Source organism: Monodon monoceros, unplaced genomic scaffold (assembly GCF_005190385.1).
Source record: "Monodon monoceros isolate NGI ecotype Baffin Bay Population unplaced genomic scaffold, NGI_Narwhal_1 Super_Scaffold_9, whole genome shotgun sequence".
NCBI classification, from domain to species: Eukaryota; Metazoa; Chordata; class Mammalia; order Artiodactyla; family Monodontidae; genus Monodon; species Monodon monoceros.
Genome location: NW_021703786.1, coordinates 11,672,843 through 11,694,467, shown reverse-complemented (window position 1 = coordinate 11,694,467; position 21,625 = coordinate 11,672,843). Strand labels below are relative to the sequence as shown.

General features: G+C 39.0%; 1 protein-coding gene across 3 annotated transcripts in view; it reads left to right on the top strand.

The window, feature by feature from the left end:
• HEATR6 (HEAT repeat containing 6) overlaps window positions 1–21,625 on the top strand; it is a 44,411-nt gene that overhangs the window by 10,463 nt on the left and 12,323 nt on the right. For all 3 annotated transcript variants that reach the window (XM_029212319.1, XM_029212318.1, XM_029212320.1), the window contains 7 exons: window positions 716–1,014; window positions 1,804–1,981; window positions 7,609–7,815; window positions 8,206–8,305; window positions 18,650–19,005; window positions 19,906–20,028; window positions 20,585–20,671. In XM_029212319.1, the coding sequence (XP_029068152.1) occupies window positions 716–1,014; window positions 1,804–1,981; window positions 7,609–7,815; window positions 8,206–8,305; window positions 18,650–19,005; window positions 19,906–20,028; window positions 20,585–20,671 (1,350 nt within the window). The remainder of the gene's footprint in view (window positions 1–715; window positions 1,015–1,803; window positions 1,982–7,608; window positions 7,816–8,205; window positions 8,306–18,649; window positions 19,006–19,905; window positions 20,029–20,584; window positions 20,672–21,625) is intronic.

Genomic DNA, 21,625 nt, shown 5'->3' with positions numbered 1-21,625 from the left:
GGATGTCCGAAAGAAGGAAGTAGCAGAAGAGAAAGAACCTGGCTTTTACTTTAAGTTTTTTGTTTTTTTGGCTGCGCTGCACGGCATGCAGGATCTTAGTTCCCCGATCAGGGATCGAACCTGTGCCCCCTGTATTGGAAGTGTGGTGTCTTAACCACTGAACCACCAGGGAAGTCCCAGGCTTTTACTTTATATCTACAAAGCCCCAGTGCTCTAAAACCTGGATTGTATGTAAAGGAGTAACATCCCTCCTATGCATCTAGAGTGGTGCTAGCTGCATATCCTGTTTGGGAGAACTGAGAAAATAGTCACTCAAGTCATTTTCTGTAGACCTTGATCTCTTGCAGAACCTTTGTTGAGAAGGCTGAATGCTTTCACAACCGTTCAAGGAAGGTGGCATTAGTCTGTACTTAAACAGATGAGGAAAGGCAAGCTCAGCGAGGCTAAATGATTTGCCCGGGATCACAGATACAGAATTTAAACCCAGGTCACAAGGTTTGCTCTGTCCCATGTATTTCCTACCTTGTTTCTTTTGGTCCAGTAAGTTGTACATAAACACTTAGCATAGTGCCTGACGTATGGAGTATTAAGTGCCGCTTTTTTCTCTTCTCCTCTTCTTTATCCGTACTACGTGTTGGAGACATACTTAGTAATTATCAAATGAGAAGTTACCAATAGCTATCATATATATGTTTTCATTTGCTCCTAAAATCAGAATAAAAGGAAAAAATCAAAAGTAAAAGCGAAGAAAATCCAGCAAGGAGAGGAGGAGGAGGAAGAATCCAGTGGTGAAAGAGAAGTAGCCCCAGTCACTGGCTCAGGCAGACTGAACCCGCATAAAGGGGACACTCAGTGCCCCTCCTCCCTGGGTGTTCCGAGTTTGCCATTAGCTGGAAGTGGAGCTGCAGGAAAAGACCAAGTCTCCTCATCCTTCAGTTCTTCCAGTTGGAAGAGAGTCAGCAGTAGTGAGTCAGACTATTCTGATGCTGAAGGAGGCATGCAGAGTAAAGTGAGGTAGTAGTATTTTGTTATATTTTTATGCTTTATATTCTAAGTTGTGTGTATAAGTTTCTAACCTTGCTTAAAAGTCTGACTGCCGCATGCGATTTAACTTGGAAGAGTCTCATTTACGTGGGACTTTGTATTACTATGCATTTTGCATTGTTCTCTTATCTGCCTTTGTACGTGTGGTTCCTCTGCCTGGGTTATTCTTTCTTTCATGTTTTTTGCCTTTTGCCTTGTTAACCACTACCCATCTTCAGTATGAGCTCAGCAATCATATACTCTGAGAAGCCTTTTCTGACCCCTTATTCCGGCTTAGGTACCCCTCCTATGTGACTGTTTGACTTATCTCTGATTACTGTGTTGTAGTCTCTTTAACTGTGTGTCTCTGCCTTTAATAAGCTTGTCAAGGGCAGGGGCTTAGTTTATGTCTGCCAGCCTCAGCACAGTGCCTGGCACATACGTAAGGATTCTCAGTACATATCTGTTGGATGAATGGATACTCTGCAGTATCTCATATTTAATACTGATTTCCTAATATCAAAATGTTGCCCTCTTATTCTCTATCTAGTTGTGTTTTTTTAATTGTTGACTTTATTAACTTGTTAGATAAACAAATTGCTTTAACATGTTTTGATCACATTTTGAAATAATTTTTAAAATGTTGGCATCTTTCAGATTTATTTAGAATGTTGAATTTCCCACTGTATCATTTGAGTTGGCTGGAATAAATAGCATTTCATGCTTATGTTTTTAAAAACAATTAAAAGGCTTTTTTCTTCCTTCTTTTGGTTTTTAAAGGTCTTACCAAGCCAAAGTTCGCCAAGGAGCATTAGCCTGTTTTCTTTCTACTATAAAATCAATAGAAAAAAAAGTTCTTTATGGCTACTGGTCAGCCTTTGTTCCTGATACACCTGAGCTTGGAAGCCCACAGTCTGTGTCCTTGATGACTCTTACATTAAAAGATCCTTCTTCAAAGGTAAGAGCATTTAAATTCTAAGGGTTATAACTAGGAAGAAAATCTTTACAAGTCTTTGTTGTTTTCTCTGCCCCATCTGATCTTACTGCCCCATCTGATCTTATCTGAACAAGGCTCTTACTAATACCGACCCAAGTCCTGACTTGAGAACCACTAAATAGGCAGGAGGATAGGAAATGGGCTTATGTGAATATCGGGTAGAGGGAGATCACACTGAGCTCACCTCCTGCCCCAGGGCTTGCTTGAAGCACGAGCACACTGAGTTATTGTTTCAGTGTCCTCTTTGAGCTGCGCTGAAGCAGCTGTGCTTCCCTCTCTTTTATGAAAATGTTGATTGCCATGGTGTTTATAATAGAAAGAAGTTAAGAATGGCTTTAACACTCACTGGAGTATCATGGTATATAATGGTTATGAAGTGCTGATGATGCTTTATGAAAGTATAGGATGTAGAATTATATGATCCCAACAGTGGTTTTTTTTCTTCAACTTTTCCATATTTTTCAAATCACATGTAATAAATAGTAATACATATTTTAATGAGAAAAACTTATTTTTAGAAAAGAAGGAAAAGTAACTTGGCAGTCATGGATAGCTACAGCAAGGTAACTATGGCTGATCAAATATTTACCTCTTCTTGGATATGTTAGCTCTTTTCCAGAAGTTAGCTTTTTACCCAAATAAGGAAAACAGTGTGCTGTTTAGATTCCTCTTACAATAATGAACATTAAAAAGTCATGCTACAGGGCTTCCCTGGTGGCGCAGTGGTTGAGAGTCCGCCTGCCGATGCAGGGGACACGGGTTCGTGCCCCGGTCTGGGAAGATCCCACGTGCCGCGGAGCGGCTGGGTCCGTGAGCCATGGCCGCTGAGCCTGAGCGTCCGGAGCCTGTGCTCCGCAACGGGAGAGGCCACATCAGTGAGAGGCCCGCGTAACGCAAAAAAACAAAAAAAAAACAAAACAAACAAACAAAAAAGTCATGCTACATGGCATCTGGTATCCTCAGGTAATTAATCTACCCTCTCAAAATGAATAGTTTTAGTTAGGCCAGTAGTATTATTTTCTGTTTTTAAGATTTTTCCCTTAAAAATAAGGAGGACTAGCAATCCATCATACATTGAAACTCCCTTTGATCATCTCCTTGACTAGCTAATTACTGTATAAGAAAACTTCTAAATGACCCTTCAGCACTTTTACAGGGTGAAGAAAAATAAACTAGCCTTAATTATGCATACACAAAAATGCCTTGTATGGTATTTCAAATACCCAATATGCTAAATAGTTAAACCAGTAGAAATTTTTCAGATTGACTGAATCATCAGCAAATGAGAACCTGAAAAATGGTGGTGGCAAATAAATAAATAATGAGGCCATTCTAGTAATTGGAAGGAAAACTGCTATGAAGGTTGAAAAAATATATGTATGTGTATTTATGTTTTTGAAGACCCTCCAGCTGAGGGGAGCTGCCGTAAGTAGCCAAGGAGATGGAGATGAAAGTAGATTGAAATAATTTTCATGATGTTTATATCTTTGTATTTTTCAAACATTTACATTTGAATTGCCATGAGAAATTTTACTTACTGCAAAATGGTCCTCCTTGATTTGGGTACTTCTTACATATGTTATTGCTGTTTAATTTCAGTAATGCAAGAGATGTGATGAGTGAAAAAAAATATAGAACTCCCTTCTGGAGAAGTCCTAGGTCTAGCACGAAAGCCACACAAAGGTCCTGGAGAAAGGGAAGACCAGTCATCATTCTTACGCAGTTTTTTTAAAAGATCGAAGTAATGATTAAAATTCATGAGTTCAGTGTAATGGCAAGCGAAATGAATATACTCAGATTTTTTAGCAGATACTAGGTTTAGAAGGGTGTAAATAAGGGTCATGATAATTGTCCACAACAGGTCTTGGAGCACACCACTGCAAACTGTCCATAGTGTAATTAATTGTGAACCAAGACCCATGTTAGAAAAAAGTGTTTTGGTAGATGATGTCAGTGAGAGAGTCTTTTTAGAAAGACTTCTAGAAAGTTACGTGCAAAAATTAAAAGTACTAGTTCATGGACTTCCCTGGCAGTCCAGTGGTTAAGACCCTGTGCTTCAGCTGCGGGGGGCGCGGGTTCAATCCCTGGTCGGGGAACTAAGATCCCGCATGCCGCAAGAAATGGCCAAAAAAAAAATACTAGTTCATGTCATTGGAATAGAACAGCATTCTGGATTGATCAGAGCTAGGTTAAAAGGCGCAGCCGTGTGTAAAAGCTGAGTGGTCATCTCAGGTGCTTATTGAGTATAGAGTTGGATAGTATAGACTGAAATTTGTCTTAGCCAGGATGAAACATGACAAGACAAAAATAATGTCTCTTCTCCTTGAAGTACACAGTGATGATGGTTTTGAGTTCATGGCAGCTCTGATATGACCTTTCAATCGGAAGCACAATTGTCACTGATATACTGAGAAATTTTCCAGAGAGAAATGGACAGAAGGAAACATGATTGGACTACTCCATTCAGAACACCAATAATGACAGGGATTACTTTCAGGAAACTGGAATGTAAGATGCTAGAATGGTTCATTGAGAAGGAGAAAACTTCCTCTAGGATTTGGCAGTGTGATGGTACTTGGGAAATTATCACGTTTACATGCTGGAAATGTGCTTCAGAAAGCACATCCTATGTTTTCAGGCAAGATAGAGCAATCAGTATAATAATACGACTAATTAAAATAATACTAATGCTACTAGTAACAATATGACTAATTTAAGAATTTCTTCTATATGATTTCCTCAGGTGTTACAAAAGTAGATTATGTATATATATCAACAAGACGTGACCTAAGGGACAAACTGTAGGCCATACCTTCTTCTTGGTACCTTTAGAATCATCCTGATTTTCAAATTCCATGATGATTCTTTGTTTCTCTTTTAAAGAGCTATGAAATGTGGAAACAAATCAAAATCTAGATAATAGCTATCATAACTAGGAAAGAGAATAAAGAGTTGAAACTTTTAACTGTCACGGAATGGTAGGTAATCAGGTTTCCTCTTTTATGGTCAATTAAGAACAGGTGACCTTTGCTTGGAGGTCTCTAAATCTAGAGACCTTGACACAGTATGCACATGCCTCCACCTAAAAGGCATCCAACTTTGGGGGTGTGCTCAAATGAAATTAACCCTGAACATATGTGAAGGATAATCAGGACTTGGACAAAGCCAAAGACAAGCACAGCCAGGTGCCCTGCATTGAAACCTCAGTGGTAGCCATTCCCAGCAGTGACGACTTCATCACTCTCCCAGAAATATGCTGAGACTGAACATACATAAAAAAGGAAAAAATAAGGATTGACTGAGCTACCTCAGCAAAAATTTCTACTATATCCTTAAATAGCAAAAAAGGAAAAGTGCTTTCTTGTTTCATTACCTTTGAACAAGCCTTCGTGCCCAAGGAGGTAAAACTACCCTCTAGTGAAACTGAGTGCACTGATGTTTATAAGATTAAAAAGGCTTTCATCTACCAATGTAAATATTCAGACAATAAAAACTTAACAAAATGAGCTCTCTGGAGAGCTGCACCTCTTATGGTTTGCTTGTACATCAGTACTGTCTGCTGGAAGTGCTGATTAGAATGGTAAACAGTATTAAATATTGATACAAAAATAAATGAAGCAGAACTTGAACCTGATTCAGTGTCATGAATAGCATTTTTATAACAACAGAGGTATATTAAACAGTGTTTAAAGGAAATAAATCAGCACTATGAGAAGTAAAATTTGATATAGTATCATATTTCCATATAGATTTTATACCTCGATGGTAAAAAATGACTAATTTCAGTGACATTCTTTTGTTTTCATCTGTGATAGTCATGAATGCTTTTTCCCACTTTAGGTACCAAAGTTAATTGAGCTGAAAAATTTTTACTTTTGAGTATTAGTTCATTTCTTTCTACAACTTGGCTTTTAATTTTATTTGGTTTGTGAGCTGTTGAAATTGTAATTTTTAATTATGTTCTAAAGAAATGGAGGTTTAGCATAACATCCGCCTTTTTTGGTTAAGACCAGCCAGCAGTCTAATCAGAGGTTGGCAGACTATGGCCTGTGGGCCGTCTGGCCGACTACCAGTTTTTGTATGACCTGTGATCTAAGAATGGTTTTTACGCTTTCAAAACATTTTTTTAATCAAAAGAATAATATTTTGTGACATGTAAAATTTATATGAAATTCAGATTTCACTGTCCATAAGTAAAATTTTATTTGAACACAGTGCTCCCATAGCAGAGTTGAGTGGTCGCAACAAAGACTGTGTGTGGCCTGCGAAGTCTAGACTATAAAATTTGTGCTACTGGCGCTTTATGGAAAAGGGTTGCTAGCACCTCATCTGAGTTCTTGGACCAGCTGACTTGTGCACGAGCTCTCTCTCTGTCTCTTTGTCTCTCTGACACACACTTTCCTAATACATTGTCAACTTCCTGCCTGCCTTAAGTGATTATGCTTAATTCCAAAGACTCATACTACTATACTACAAATTTGTTCTCAAAGCAATAAATCTTTAGTTTTTTGTTTATGATTCCATTCTATGAAAAGCATGCAGAAATGATTTATTTCTTGGTAATTTGGAGATAACAGTTGAAGAATTTCTGGAAAACCTTTTTCACACCAAACTCAGATATGCTTCATATTGAGTAAATACTTAGATTAGATCCTAGAATTATAATGTTGATTCCTTGCTTTTTGAATATCTGACTGAAAGGTTTAATTGACATTTTGGGGTGAGCTGGCCAAAGAGGGTACAGTATTATTTCATATTAGTAGTCCTGCATTTATCACCTACATTCCATTTTGGTTAAATTGGCTTTCTTCTCCTTTCTTTTTTTCTTTTCTGAGTTTTAATACTGCAAAATCATCAGAATACTAATTACAAGTAATCTTTTAACCTTATAAAGAAAATCTTAATGCAGTGGCACTATTCCTGATCGATACAGCAGTCCATTGATAAGGTGCACATGTTTTCCTTTCTATCCATAAAGTTATATTTAGTAGTATTCCTTTGAGTATCAAAGATTTTATTGCAGATTTTATTTTCTGTACCTAAGAATGTTTCTGAAAGTTGGGTCACTAATGGTGCCTGCCAAGCTGAGTATGCACAAAGTTTCTAGTATCCTATGTAATTAATATTGAGCACTCATGGATGCTTTAGGTTGGAACGTAAAGCAGAAGGTCCTCGGGAACTTTGATATGAAACAGACCCTAGATGCGTGTAGTTTTTCCTGCCCACAGGCGGTTTGCTTTTCTCTTTTCATTTGGCTTTATGCTTTAATAAACTAGGCTTCTCATCTTTTAAGTTATTTTCATGCTTGTGACATCAGGTTTTTATACTGTGGTGCAGCTTAGGCTTATTCCTTACGGTAGGAAACCCTAACAGCCATGTGATTTGAGGCTTTGTTGGTTTTTTGCAGTGTGGGGGTGGGGCGGCGCGCAGGTGGCTTACTTCACGGCCGCTCTTAGGGCCTGATGGATAATCACATTGCCCTCTAATTAAAGGGATCCTAAATACTTTGAAAATGAAAAACATATATATAGGAAGAAGGGGATTCGACTCCTGATTTCTAACTGATGTGCATCATCCTGAAATTTCAGACGCGTGCCTGTGCTCTGCAAGCTTTATCTGCCATCTTGGAAGGCTCAAAGCAGTTTCTTTCTGTCGCTGAAGATACCAGTGACCACAGAAGGGCTTTCACTCCCTTTTCTGTAATGATCGCTTCTAGCATTAAAGAGTTGCACAGATGTCTTTTGTTAGCTTTGGTGGCTGAATCATCCTCACAGACCCTTACTCAGATAATTAAGGTAAATGTGCCAAGTTATCGGTGAGTTAACAGAGGCAGTTTCTTTCTTTTTGCATAATGTTTATATTGCCCAAAAGTGAATTGACAAGAATATAACTAAGTAGTAATTTTATTAAAGATACCCTGTTTGGAAGTCTGTTTCTACTTGTCTGATCATACCTACAGTCTCTGTATGTCCACATAAATGTTTTACTAAAAATACTGCTTTATCTTTAGTATTAAGTTGGACCAATGAGAATACAAGTGCTATTCCCCCTGAAAAAAAAACAAAAAAGCAAAGGACTGGTTTTTAAATAAGTATAAAGACTTTTTAAATTAAAGGCTCTAAAATTTTGTCTCTATGCTGTGACTATATCAGGCCCACTGATGAGCTCTTCTTTGTGTTTTGCAGTGCCTTGCAAACTTAGTATCAAATTCACCTTATAACCGTCTGAAACTCAGCCTGCTGACCAAAGTCTGGAACCAGATAAAGCCTTATATCCGCCACAAAGGTTGGTGGTAGTTTGAAACTGATTGCTTCTTTATATCAACCAGATCTAGATTATTAGTTTTTAAAAAATAGAGCATTTTTATAGCTCTAAGATATCTCTGCTTATTCTCCTCAAATTTTGGGGGGAATCAACTATTGCTAGAACCCCACTTTTGACCCCTAAAGCCCCAGTGGACACCACTGGAAAGAAGTGACCTGGAGAATTAACTGTAAAGTTTAATGCCTCTTCAGTGCATCAGTGCAGTGACCAGAGTATCCCTTTAGAATTGAGATTGAGCAAAATCCCAGGGGGTCCCACTCTAGTGTGTAATAGTGTAATAGTTCATATCCTTTAGATATAAGTAGAGGATGGATGGACTCAGATAGACAGACATTATCCTCATTTTGGAAGGAAGAAGTGGAATATGAGACCTAACTTCTTTAACATTAACTTCTCTGGAGTTCAGATAAAATTTCAGAACCTCAAATCTTCACTAACTACAGTCTTATTTCTTATTTCCTGACTTACTTCCACATATAATATATATGTGTTGCCTTTAGAAGACTTGTTTTTCTTTTGGTTGCAAGCTTCAGGATCAGACCACATTCTGTTGAGTTCTTAGTCAGAATTGTAGAACTTGAAGAAGGCACGGATGTTTTTGTGCCATCGTGGGAGATGTTCTGGACCCAGTGTCAGTCTGCAGCTCACTCCCATTTTTGCCATCGCATAGTCATGACCTTCTCTGAACCCTAATTTCCTCCTCACAGGAAGGTCTATGCCTACCTCATAAGATTTTTATGAGGCTTAAATGAGATAATGATATGTAAATATGTAAACAAAGTCCAGTTCATCCCTTTCACCAATGTGTAAAAGGGGACCCAGGAAGGTAAATCTTGCCTTAAGATTGCTTATCACTTTAGTTGCAGAAATAAGATTAAGACAGCCCAAGTCTTCTGGCTCAGTCCCCTGCTCATTCCACTGCACTAGCTTTTCTTCATCTGCAAACTGAGGGGAGTGAACCATGTCTCAAAGGTCCCTTTCAAGTATCTGACTTTGTCCTCCAGCAACCTTTTATTATTAAACTGTTCAAACCCACAGAAAATTTGTACTATTGTACAGTGAGCACCTGTTACCTCTACCTAGACTTAACAGTTGTTAACACTGTCATATTGTTTCCTCTCTCTACATATATGTATCAGTGTGTATATGTGTACGTGTGTGTGTTTATATGCATATTTTGGTCTATGTGTACGTATTTATATAGACTTTCTTCCCTTGAATCATTTGAAGGTAAATTATAGACATATTTCACCCCAAGTACCACAGTATGTATCTCCCCAAAATAAAGACAATCTCCAAAAAACACAATACCATTCTCACACCTAAGAAAATTACATTGATTCCATAGTATTATCTAATGTCTAGTCCACATTCAGATTTCCTCATGTGTCCCCAGAAGTCTTTTATAGCTTTTTTAAAAAAACCTGGGTTCATTCAAGGTTCATGCGTGATATTTAGTTTTTATGTCACTTTAGCCTTTTAAACTTTTTTTTTAAATTGAAGTATAGTTAGCATTATGTTCAGGTGAACATAATGATTCAACATTTAAATACATCACAGGTGATCACCACGATAAGTCTAGTAGCTAGCCATCTCTCACAATACAAAATTACTACAGTATTATTGACTATATTCCTTATGTTGTATATTATATCCCTGTGACTTAATTATTTTATGACTGGAAGTTTGTAACCTCTTAATCCCTTTCACCTATTTCATGCATGCCCTAACCTCCTCTGGCAACCACCAATTTGCTCTCTGTATCTGTAAGTCTGTTTCTGTTTTGTTTGTTCATTTGTTTTGTTTTTTAGATTCCATGTATAAGTGAGATTATGCAGTATTTGTCTCTGTCTGACTTATTTAACTTAGCATAATACCCTCTAGTTCCATCCATGTTGTTGGAAATGGCAAGATTTCATTTTTTTTTAAAATAAATTTATTTATTTTTGGCTGCATTGGGTCTTCATTGCTGCATGCGGGCTTTCTCTAGTTGCGGCGCCCTGGCTTCTCATTGCAGTGGCTTCTCTTGTTGTGGAGCACAGGCTCTAGGCCCATGGCTTCAGTAATTGTGGCACATGGGCTCAGTAGTTGTGGCTCGTGGGCTCTAGAACACAGGTTCAGTAGTTGTGGTGCACAGGCTTAGTTGCTCTGCGACATGTGGGATCTTCCCGGACCAGGGCTTGAACCCATGACCCCTACATCGGCAGGCGGATTCTTAACTACGGCGCCACCAGGGAAGTCCTTTTTTTATGGCTGAGTAATATTCCATTGTATACATATGCCACATCTTTTTTATCCACTTAGGTTGGGCATTTAGGTTGTTTCCATATCTTGGCTATTGTAAATAATGCTGCAGTGAACATTGGGGTGCATATATCAAATCAGTGTTTTTGTTTTCTTTGAGTGAATACCCAGAAGTGGAATTGCTAGATCATATGGTAGTTCTGTTTTTAATTTTTGAGGCACCTCCATACTGTTTTCCATGGTGGCTGCACCAATTTACATTCCTGCCAACAGTACATGAGGGTTCCCTTTTCTTCACATCCTTGCCAACACTTGTTTCTTGTCTTTTTGATGATAGCCATTATGACAGATGTGAGGTGATATCTCATTGTGCTTTTGATTTCCCTGATGATTAGTGGCGATTAGTAATGTTGAGCATCTTCTCATGTTTTTCTTGGCCATTTGTATGTCTTCTTTGGAGAAAGGGCTGTTCAGGCTCTCTGACCATTTTTAAATGGGATTTTTTTTTTTGTTACAGAGTTGTATGATTTCCTTTTTAAGAAATATATATATATATGTGTGTGTGTATATATATATATATATATATACACACACACACGTGGATATATCATTGGCAAATATCTTTTCCCATTAAGTAGATTGCCTTTTCATTTTATTAAAGATTTCTTCCACTGCGTAAAAGCTTATTAGTTTGATGTAATCCCACTTACTTATTTTTGCTTTTGTTTCCCTTGCCTGAGGAGACAAATCCAAAAAAATACTTCTAAGACTGGTATCAAAGAGTGTACTACCTGTGTTTTCTTCTAGGTGTTTTATGGTTTCAGGTCTTATGTTTAAGTCTTAAACCCATTTTTTATTTGTTTTTGTATAGGATACAAGAAAATGGTCCAGTTTCACTCCTTTGCATGTAGCTATCCAGGTTTCCCAACACCATTTATTGAAGACGCTGTCTTTTCTCCATTACATATTTTTGCTGCCATTGTCATAGATAAATTGACCATATAAGTGTGGGTTTATCTCTGAGCTCTCTATTCTGTTTTGATTAGTACAGTGTTGTAGTATAGTTTGAAATCAGGGCATGTGAAATCTCCAGCTTTGTTCTTTTTTCTCAAGATTGCTTTGGCTATTTGGGGTCTTTGGTGGTTCCCTACAAGTTTTAGGATTATTGGTTCTAGTTCTGTGAAAAATGCCGTGGGTATTTTGATGGTGAGTGCATTGAACCTGTAGATTGCTTTGGGTAGTAAGGACATTTTAACAGTATTGATTCTTCCAGTCCATAAGCATGGTATATGTATCTTTCCATTAATTTGTGTTGTCTTCAACTTCTTTCATCAATGTCTTACAGTTTTCAGAATACAGGTCTTTCACCTTCTTGGCTAAATTTATTCTTAGGTATTTTATTTTTTTGATGCAATTGTAAATGGCATTGTTTTCTTAATTTCTTTCTCTGATGGATTGTTATTAGTGAATAGAAATGCAACAGATTTCTGTATATTAATTTTATGCAACTTTACTGAATTCATTTATTAGTCCTAATAGTTTTTTGGTGGAGTCTTTAGGGTTTTCTATATATAGTATCATGTCATCAGTGACAGTTTTACTTCTTCCTTTCCAATTTGGATGCCTTTTATTTCTTTTTCTAGTCTGATTGCTGTGTCTAGGACTTCCAATACTACATTGAATAGAAGTGTCAAGAGTGGGCATCCTTGTCTTGTTCCTGACCTTAGAGGAAATGCTTTCAGCTTTTCACTGCTGAGTATGTTAGCTGTGGGTTTGTCATATATGGCCTTTATTATGTTGAGGTATGTGCCCTCTGTGTCCACTTTGTTGAGGGGTTTTAGCATAAAGGGATGTTGAATTTTGTCAGAAGCCTTTTCTGCATCTATTGAGATGATGTATGATTCTCACTGTTCATATTGTTAATGCAGTGTATCAGGTTGATTGATCTGCAGATACTGAATCATCCTTGTATCCCTGAGGTAAATCCCATTTGATCATGATGTATGATCCTTTTGATGTATTGCTGACTTTGGTTTGCTAATATTTTGTTGAGGATTTTTGCATCTGTGTTCATCAGGGATATTGGCCTGTAATTTTCTGCCCTTGTAGTGTCTTTGTCTGGTTTTGCTGTCAGGGTAATGCTGGCCTCGTAGAATGAATTTGGAAATTGAATTCTCTTCAGTTTTTTGGAATAGTGTGAGAACAGTTGATATTAAGTCTTCTTTAAATGTTTGGTAGAATTCATCTGTGAAGCCATCTGCTCCTGGACTTTTGTTTTGGGGGAGTTTTTTTGATTACTGATTTAATTTCATTACTTGGTCTGTTTCAGTAATTGGTCTGTTCAGATTTTCTCTTTCTTTCTGATTCAGTCTTGGAAAGATGGTATGTTTTTAGAAATTTATCCATTTCTTCTAGGTTGTCCAATTTGTTGGCATATAACTGTTTATAGTAATCTCTTATGATCTTTTTATACTTCTGTGGTGTTGGTTGTATCTCCTCTTTCATTTCTGATTTTATTGATATGGGCCCTCTCTCTATTTTTCTTGATGAGTCTGGCTGAAGATTTATCAATTCTCTTTATCTTTTCAGAGAACCAACTTTTAGTTTCATTGATCTTTTCTTTCTTTTTTTTTTTTTTAGTATCTATTTCATCTCTTTCCACTCTGATCCTTATTTTCCCCTTTGAGTCTTGTTTTTCTTTTCTTAGGTTCCTTTAGGTATGAGGTTAGATTGTTTATTTGAGGTTTTTCTTGTTTCCTGAAGTAGGCCCTATTGCTACAAACTTCCCTCTAAGAACTGCCTTTGTTGTGCCCTACAGATTTTGGAACACTGTGTTTCCATTTTCATTTGTCTCAATGTATTTTTTTATTTCCTCTTTGATGTTTTTCAGTGACATAGTGGTTGTTTAGTAGCATGTTGTTTAGACTCCACTTGTTTGTGTTTTTTCCAGTGTTTTATAGTTGATTTCTAGTCTCATAGGATTTTGGTCTGAAAAGATGCTTGATATGATTTTAGTCTTCTTAAATTTATCGAGACTTGTTTTGTGGCCTAACATGTGATCTATCCTGGAGAATGTTCCACATGCACTTGAAAAGAATGTGTATCCTGCTGGTTTTGGGTGGAATGTTCTCTCTATATATATCTGTTAAGTCAGGGTAGTATAATGTGTCCTTTAAGGCCAGTGTTTCCTTAAACACATTGTTTCCTTCTGTATGGATGACCTATCCATTGATATAAGTGGGGTGTTAAAGTCCTTACTATTATATTACTGTCAGTATCTCCTCATGTCTGTTAATATTTGCTTTATGTATTTAGCTGTTCCTATGTGGGGTGCACATACATTTACAAGTGTTTAATCTTCTTGTTGGATTGATCTCTTTATCATTATGTAATGCACTTTTTTGTCTTTTGTTACAGTCTTTGATTTAAAGTCTATTTTTTTAACATCTTTATTGGAGTATAATTGCTTTACAATGTTGTGTTAGTTTCTGCTGTATAACAAAGTGAATCAGCTATATGTATACATATATTCCCATATCCCCTACCTCTTGCGTCTCTCTCCTACCCTCCCTATCCCACCCCTCTAGGTGGTCACAAAGCACCGAGCTGATCTCCCTGTGCTATGCAGCTGCTTCTCATTAGCTATCTGTTTTACATTTGGTAGTGTATATATGTCAGTGCTCCTCTCTCACTTCATCCCAGCTTACCCTTCCCCCTCCCCGTGTCCTCTCTACGTCTGCGTCTTTATTCCTGTCCTGCCCCTAGGTTCATCAGAACCTTTTCTTTTTTTTTAGATTCCATATATATGCGTTAGCATACAGTGTTTGTTCTTCTCTTTCTGACTTACTTCACTCTGTATGACAGACTCTGGGTCCATCCACCTCACTAGAAATAACTCAATATCATTTCTTTTTATGGCTGAGTAATATTCCATTGTATATATGTGCCACATCTTCTTTATCCATTCATCTGTCGATGGACACTTAGGTTGCTTCCATGTCCTGCCTATTGTAAATAGTGCTGCAGTGAACATTGTGGTACATGTAAAGTCTATCTTGTCTGATATAAATATTACTACCCCAGCTTTCTTTTCATTTGCATGGAATATCTTTTTCCATCCTCTCACTTTCAATTTCTGTGTGTCTTTAAATCTGAAGTGAGTCTCTTATAGGTAGCATATATATGGGTCTTGCTTTTTTATCCATTCAGCCACCTTATGTCTTTTGATTGGAGCATTTAGTCCATTTTCATTTAAAGTAACTTTTGATGGTTATGTACTTACTGCCTTTTTGTTATATGTTTTCTGGTTATTTTTGTTGTTTTTCTCTGTTCCTTTCCTCTTCTCTTGCTCTCTTGTGATTTAACGACTTTCTTGAGTGTTATGTTTGTACAGTAAGTCCCCTACATACGAACGAGTTCCATTCTGAGAACACGTTCGTAAGTCCAACTTGATCATAAGTCAAACAGTTAGCCTAGGTACACAACTAACACAATTGGCTATATAGTACTGTACTGTAATAGGTTTATAATATTAATACATTAAAAACAAACACAAAAAATGAAACATTTTTAATCTTACAGTACTTTGAAAAGTACAGTAGTACTGTATAATGGCTGGCCTACAGGGGCTGGCATCGAGTGAACAGGCAAGAAGAGTTACTGACTGGAGGAGGGAGTGGAGGTGGCAGATGGTAGAGCTGAAGGATCGTCAGCTATAGGAGGTGGAGGGCAAGCTGCTATTTCACTCATGCCTGACATTGATGGAATGCATGTTTGCATCTTTGAAAGTTCACAACTTGAAGGTTCATATGTAGGGGACTTACTGTATTCCTTTCTCTTTGTTTTTTGAGTTAATCTAGTATTGTTTTATGATTTGTGGTTACCATGAGGTTACTATAGAACAACCTGGTATACAGCAGTCTATTTTAAGTTAATGGTCACTTATGTTTGAGCACATTTTAAAAGCACTACATATTTACTCCCTACCCCTATGTTTTATGTTTTTGATGTCATCTTTAACATCTTTCTGTTTTGTGTATCTCTTAACTAATTACTGTAGATATATAGGATTTTACTACTTTTGTGTTTTAACCTTCATAGTACCTATATGGTTGGTTGACCCACTACTTTTACTATATGTTTGCCTTTATAGTGAGATTTTTTTTCTTTCATAATTTTTATATTTCTACTTATAGTTTTGTGTTTTCTGTTTAAAGAGGTCCCTTTAACATTTCTTGTTAGGTCAGTTTAGTGGTGATGAACTACTTTAGTTTTTGCTTGTCTGGGAAACTCTTTATCTCTCCTTCATTTCTGAATGAGAGCCTTGCCAGAGGGAATATTCTTGGTTGTAAGGGTTTTTCTTCCTTTCAGTACTTTGAATATCTTGTGCCACTCCCTTCTGGTATGTAAAGTTTCTGCTGAAAAGTCAGCTGATCATCTTCTGGGGCTCCTCCATATGTAACTAGTTGTTTTTCTCTTGCTGCTTTTAAGATTCTCTAGTTAACTTTTTTTAAAAAATAAATTTATTTAGTTAGTTAGTTTTGGCTGTGTTGGGTCTTTGTTGCTGTGCGCAGGCTTTCTCTAGTTGCAGTGAGTGGGGGCTACTCTTCGTTGCAGTGCGCAGGCTTCTCATTGCGGTGGCTTCTCTTGTTGCGGAGCACAGGCTCTAGGCATGCAGGCTTCAGTGGTTGTGGCACATGGGCTCAGTAGTTGTGGCTTGTGGGCTCTAGAGCACAGGCTCAGTAGTTGTGGCACATGAGCTTAGTTGTTCTGCGGCATGTGGGATCTACCTGGGCCAGGGCTTGAACTCATGTCCCTTGCATTGGCAGGCAGATTCTTAACCACTGTGCCACCAGGGAAGCCCTCTAACTTTTGACTTTAATTATAATGTGTCTTGGTGTGGGTCTTTTGGGGTTCATCTTGTTTGGGACTTTTTGTGATTCCTGGACTTGGATGTATGTTTCCTTTGGCAGGTTTGGAAAGTTTTCAGCCATTATTTCTTCAAAGAGATTTTCTGTCCCTGTCCCTCTCTCTTCTCCTTCTGGGACCCCTAAATGTGAATGTTAGTACACTTGATGTTGTCATAGAGGCCGCTTAAACTATCCTCATTTTTCTTATTTCTTTTTGCTTTTCCATTTGGATGATTTTCATTAGCCTGTCTTCCAGATTGCTGATCTGTTCTTCTGTATCATCTAATCTGCATTTGGTTTCCTCTAGTCTGTTTCTCACTTTTGTTATTTTATTCAGCTCCGATTGGTTCTTTTTTATGTTTTCTGTCTCTGTAGAAGTTCTCACTGTGTCCTTCCATTCTTCTCCTGAGTTCAGAGAGCATTTTTATGACCATTAGTTTGAATGCTTTATCTGGAAGATTGCTTATCTCCATTTCATTTAGTTCTTTTTCTGAGGTTTAGTCCTGTTCTTTCATTTGGGACATATTTCTTTGTCTCCTCGTTTTGCCTAACCCTCTGTTTGTTTCTATGTATTAGGTAGATCAGCTACATTTCCTGTTCTTGATAGAGTGGCTAAGTATAGAAGGTGTCCTGTGAGGCCCAGTAGTATGGTCCCCCCTGGTCACCAGAGCTAGGTGCTCCAGGAGTGTCTCCTGCGTGGGTTGCATGTGCCCTTTTGTTGTGGCTGGGCCATGCTCTCTGCAGGTGTGCTAGGGGGTGGGGTTGGTTCCCAGTGCAGCTGGCTGTAATTGGGGACTGCATTAGATTAGCACTAGGTGGGTGGAATCCACAGGTGAACTCAGGGCGGGTTGAGTGATGCTAGTAAATTAGATGGGGAGATTCAGAACTGGTGACCGCCTGGGAATTCCCTGGCAGTCCAGTGGTTAGGACTCAGTGCTTTCACTGCTGTGGCCTGGGTTGGATCCCTGGTCAGGTAATCCTGCAAGCTGTGTGGTGCAGCCAAAAAAAAACCTGGTGCCTGCCAGTGCCTGGCCACCTAGGTAGAAAGGGAGACAAAGAAAAAAAATTTTAAAGTGGCACTCGCCAGCTCCTCAGTACCTCTTGGTGACACGCCTTAATATTAGTCAATGAATCTATTAGTCAGTGAATCTCCTTCCCGTATGATCAGGCACTTTTCAAACTGCTGTCTGTGTGCCAGGACCTGGAGTGACTGAGTTTTTGTGCACAGCCTTTTAGAGTGGATTCTTAATTCTCTGCAGCCCTCTGGCTCTCTCTTGGATGTAAGCCCTGCTGGTTTCCAAAGCCAGACATTATGGGGGTTCATCTACCTGATGCATGTCCCCTGGGCTGGGGAGCCCAATGTGGGGTTCAGAGCCGACCTCTGAGGCTGTGAAATCCCTCCTGCCTGTGGTCCACAGCAGTGGGGGTGTAGGTCCCTGCCAGACCATGTCTCTGCCCCTCCTGCTTGTCTCAATGTGGCTTTTTTTTCCCTTTTATCCCTAGTTATGGAAAATCTTCTCTGCTAGTCTTTCGGTCATTCTCAGAGATAGTTGCTCTCTATGCAGGTGTAATTTTCCTGTCCATGGGAGGAGAGAGCCCAACATCTTACTACAGTGCCATCTTCTCCTGCCTCCTCACTTTAGTCTTTTTGACTCTAGTAGTCTGTGGCCCTTTTTCTTTCTTTTATGATACTGATTTTGGAAGGGTCCAAGCCAGTTGTCTTATAGTATGTCGTATACTCTCAGTTTTCTGGGGTTTTTTTTCGCAGTACACGGGCCTCTCACTGTTGTGGCCTCTCCCGTTGCGGAGCACAGGCTCCGGACGCGCAGGCTCAGCGGCCATGGCTCACGGGCCCAGCTGCTCCGCGGCATGTGGGATCTTTCTGGACCGGGGCATGAACCCGCGTCCCCTGCATCGGCAGGCGGACTCTCAACCACTGCGCCACCAGGGAAGCCCTACTCTCAGTTTGTTGGGTATTTTCTTTACAGTGTTAACTTACACTTCTGTCCCATAAACTGGAAGTTAGGTCTAGAGGTTTAATTAGATTCAGGTTAAACAAAGAAGCCATAATTCTTAATTGCCTGCAGAGATAGTTATGATCCTTATGGTAACTGTTCCTGTGGTGATAGTTTCTTTTTGATTCCTTTGACAGATGTTAATGTTCGTGTGTCCAGTCTCACACTATTGGGGGCCATAGTGTCCACTCACGCACCTTTACCTGAAGTCCAGCTACTTTTACAACAGCCCTGTTCTTCTGGACTCAGCAATAGCAATTCAGCCACTCCTCACATCAGTCCTCCTGATTGGTGGAAGAAAGCCCCTTCAGGACCCTTTCTGGAAGAAGCCGCAGTTAGCTCACCAAAGGTGTCTTCAGAGCCCTGCTGGCTCATTCGACTTTGCATTTCCATTGTTGTTCTGCCCAAGGAAGATGCCTGTTCAGGTAGTGATGCTGGCTCCACAGGAGGAAGCACCTATGAGCCATTCCCCTTGCGACTGGAGGCCTTACAGGTAGGAGGTTTCATTTCCTCATCTCTGAAATGGAAGTAATCATTCTTTCTTCATGGGGTGATTACTTCCTGAGGAGTAAGTCTGTGAAAATAAGGTCAAACCAAGCAGTGTGTCATTGGTGTTAGTGGGAGTTGTGTGTGAATTCACACTTTAGGTGTGAATGCTTTGTTTGTTGTTTTGTTTGGGGGGGAGTAGGTGGGGGGGGGGATTGGTTGTAAAACATCACATTCGTCCCCTTTTGTTGCAAGCCATTTTAGTCACCTCAGGTATTATATGGCAGGTCAGTTTAATAGATTATATAATAATTCTGAAGGAAGTTGTAGAGTTAATCTTTGATTTCTGCATCTGAAAGTTAAATAAATATTTAATTTTCTATAAACTTCTCTTTGGTATTATATCTGTTTAGAGACAACAAAGCATTTGCTCCTTCAAAGGAAGAAAACTGCCCTAGATTAAAGTATTTGTTTTTCTGTAATATTTTAAAAATACTAAAATATTTGTTTTTTCTGTACACCCTAGATTAAAGTATTTGTTTTCTGGTCCTAGGGTCTGCTAATTATCTGGTTAATATTGAACATGTCCTTTAACCTCTTTAAACTTTAACTTTTTCAGTCTTAGTTTCTTCAGCTGAAATACTCAATAAATACCTACCAGTAGATGAATTGTTCCCAGGCTTCAGTGTGATAATATTGATAATCTAAATGAAACACATTTTGTAAATTATAAAGCACCATGAAATTTTATGATATACTTAATTGAAGATTATGGTTGTTCTTCATTTCATTAACATCAGATTTCAGCCCCTTGTTGAGTGTGAGTGATTTCTGAAATATTGAAACACTTCTGGATATTGCAGTCCTGCGTTCAGGTCTTGGGGTTAATCCCCTGTTTTCTTTGCAGGTGTTGGCTCATCTGGCAAGGGGCTACTTTTCAATGACTCAGGTCTACTTGATGGAGCTTGGAGAGGTGATTTGCAAGTGCCTGGGGGAGGCAGATCCATCTGTCCAGCTTCATGGAGCAAAGGTAATTTTCATTAAAAGCCCTGTGCTTCAGGGAGCACAGCTTGGTGCTCTGTGGTGACCTAGATGGGTGGATGGGGGTGGGTGGGAGGGGTATCCAGGAGGGAAGAGCTATATGGATACATATAGATGATTTGCTTCATTGTACAGTGGAAACTGACACAACATTGTACAGCAGCTATACCCCAATTTTAAAGAAGAAAAAAAAAGCTGTGTGCTTTTTTCTTCTCTTCCTTTTATGTTCTTCCCTCAGCTGCATGTCCATCAATTCTGAGTTTCTTTAGGAGGTTTCAGGTAGGCAAGTGATATCAATACATTCCTCTATTTTCAGCTTTACATGTAAACCCAAAGAATTGATTTGATAATAAATTAAAAATATATACTTGGTGATTTTGCTTCTGGAAAGAATGCCTCTGAGATAGCAGTTTCTGAGAAAAGAAAGAAAATCAGTTGGAAATTACTTTTCCCCTTGATTTGAGGTAATCTCCAAACTGAAGTGGCTTTTTACCTCCATGGTTCTAATATTCTTCTCTGATAATCTGTTTCTTTTATCTTGGCAGCTTCTGGAAGAACTGGGTACAGGCTTAATACAACAGTATAAACCAGATTCTTCCATAGCACCTGATCAGAGAGTGCCAGTCAGCTTGGTAAGTAAATGTATATTCATGGTTTTCTCTTTTCTTAGTGCTTCAGTCAGTTTTATTTTGAGGCTCAGTGATAAAGTGGCGTAGAGAGTATGGTTTCTTCCAATATCAGAAATTATGGTTTATAATCTAGGATGAATAGGTTTTATTTGCATTTTAGTTTATTTGCAGTTTAGTGTGTGGTAAGATTGTGTGTAACATACAGCCAGTAATGGAAGAACCAGTTTTTGGGGGGTTTTTTCCCCCACAAAACCTAGTTTGGTTACACAGTGTGCCCAAGAGACAGACTAGAATGGTGGGAAGAGCCCAAGATTTGGAATCACAAGGCATGGGATTAAACCACTTACTGAATATGTGACTATGAGCATAGTTTCCTTGTTGTAAAGAGGAGTAAAAATTCTTAACTCATTGGACTTTTGGAAGATTGAATGAGATGTGAAGACTCTGGCAAATAGTAGATGCTCAGTGAGTCTTAATTCCCTTAGCCCCTCCCTGCCAGGGCCCTCCCCCTTATTCCCGTTCATTTCTGTGGTCTGAGCTTGTGTGTGTTGCCCCACACTGTGCCAGTTATTCTTTGGAGGAGGAACATGTGAGCCCATAAAAAAAACCTTCTACTTAGTGCCAAAAACCAAATCAACTCAACATTAGGGATGTTTTCTCCCTCTGCCCTCCTCATCCTGCCTATTCTTTTTCTCTTCACAATTTCCATCACCCTAGGTGGAATGATAGAATTAAGAATGTCTAGCTTGGGCTTCCCTGGTGGCACAGTGCTTAAGAATCCGCCTGCCAATGCAGGGGACACAGGTTCCAGCCCTGGTCTGGGAAGATCCCACATGCTGTGGAGCAACTAAGCCCATGCGCCACAACTACCGAGCCTGCACTCTAGAGCCCGTGAGCCACTACTACTGAGCCCGTGCACCACAACTACTGAAGCCCGCGTGCCTAGAGCCCGTGCTC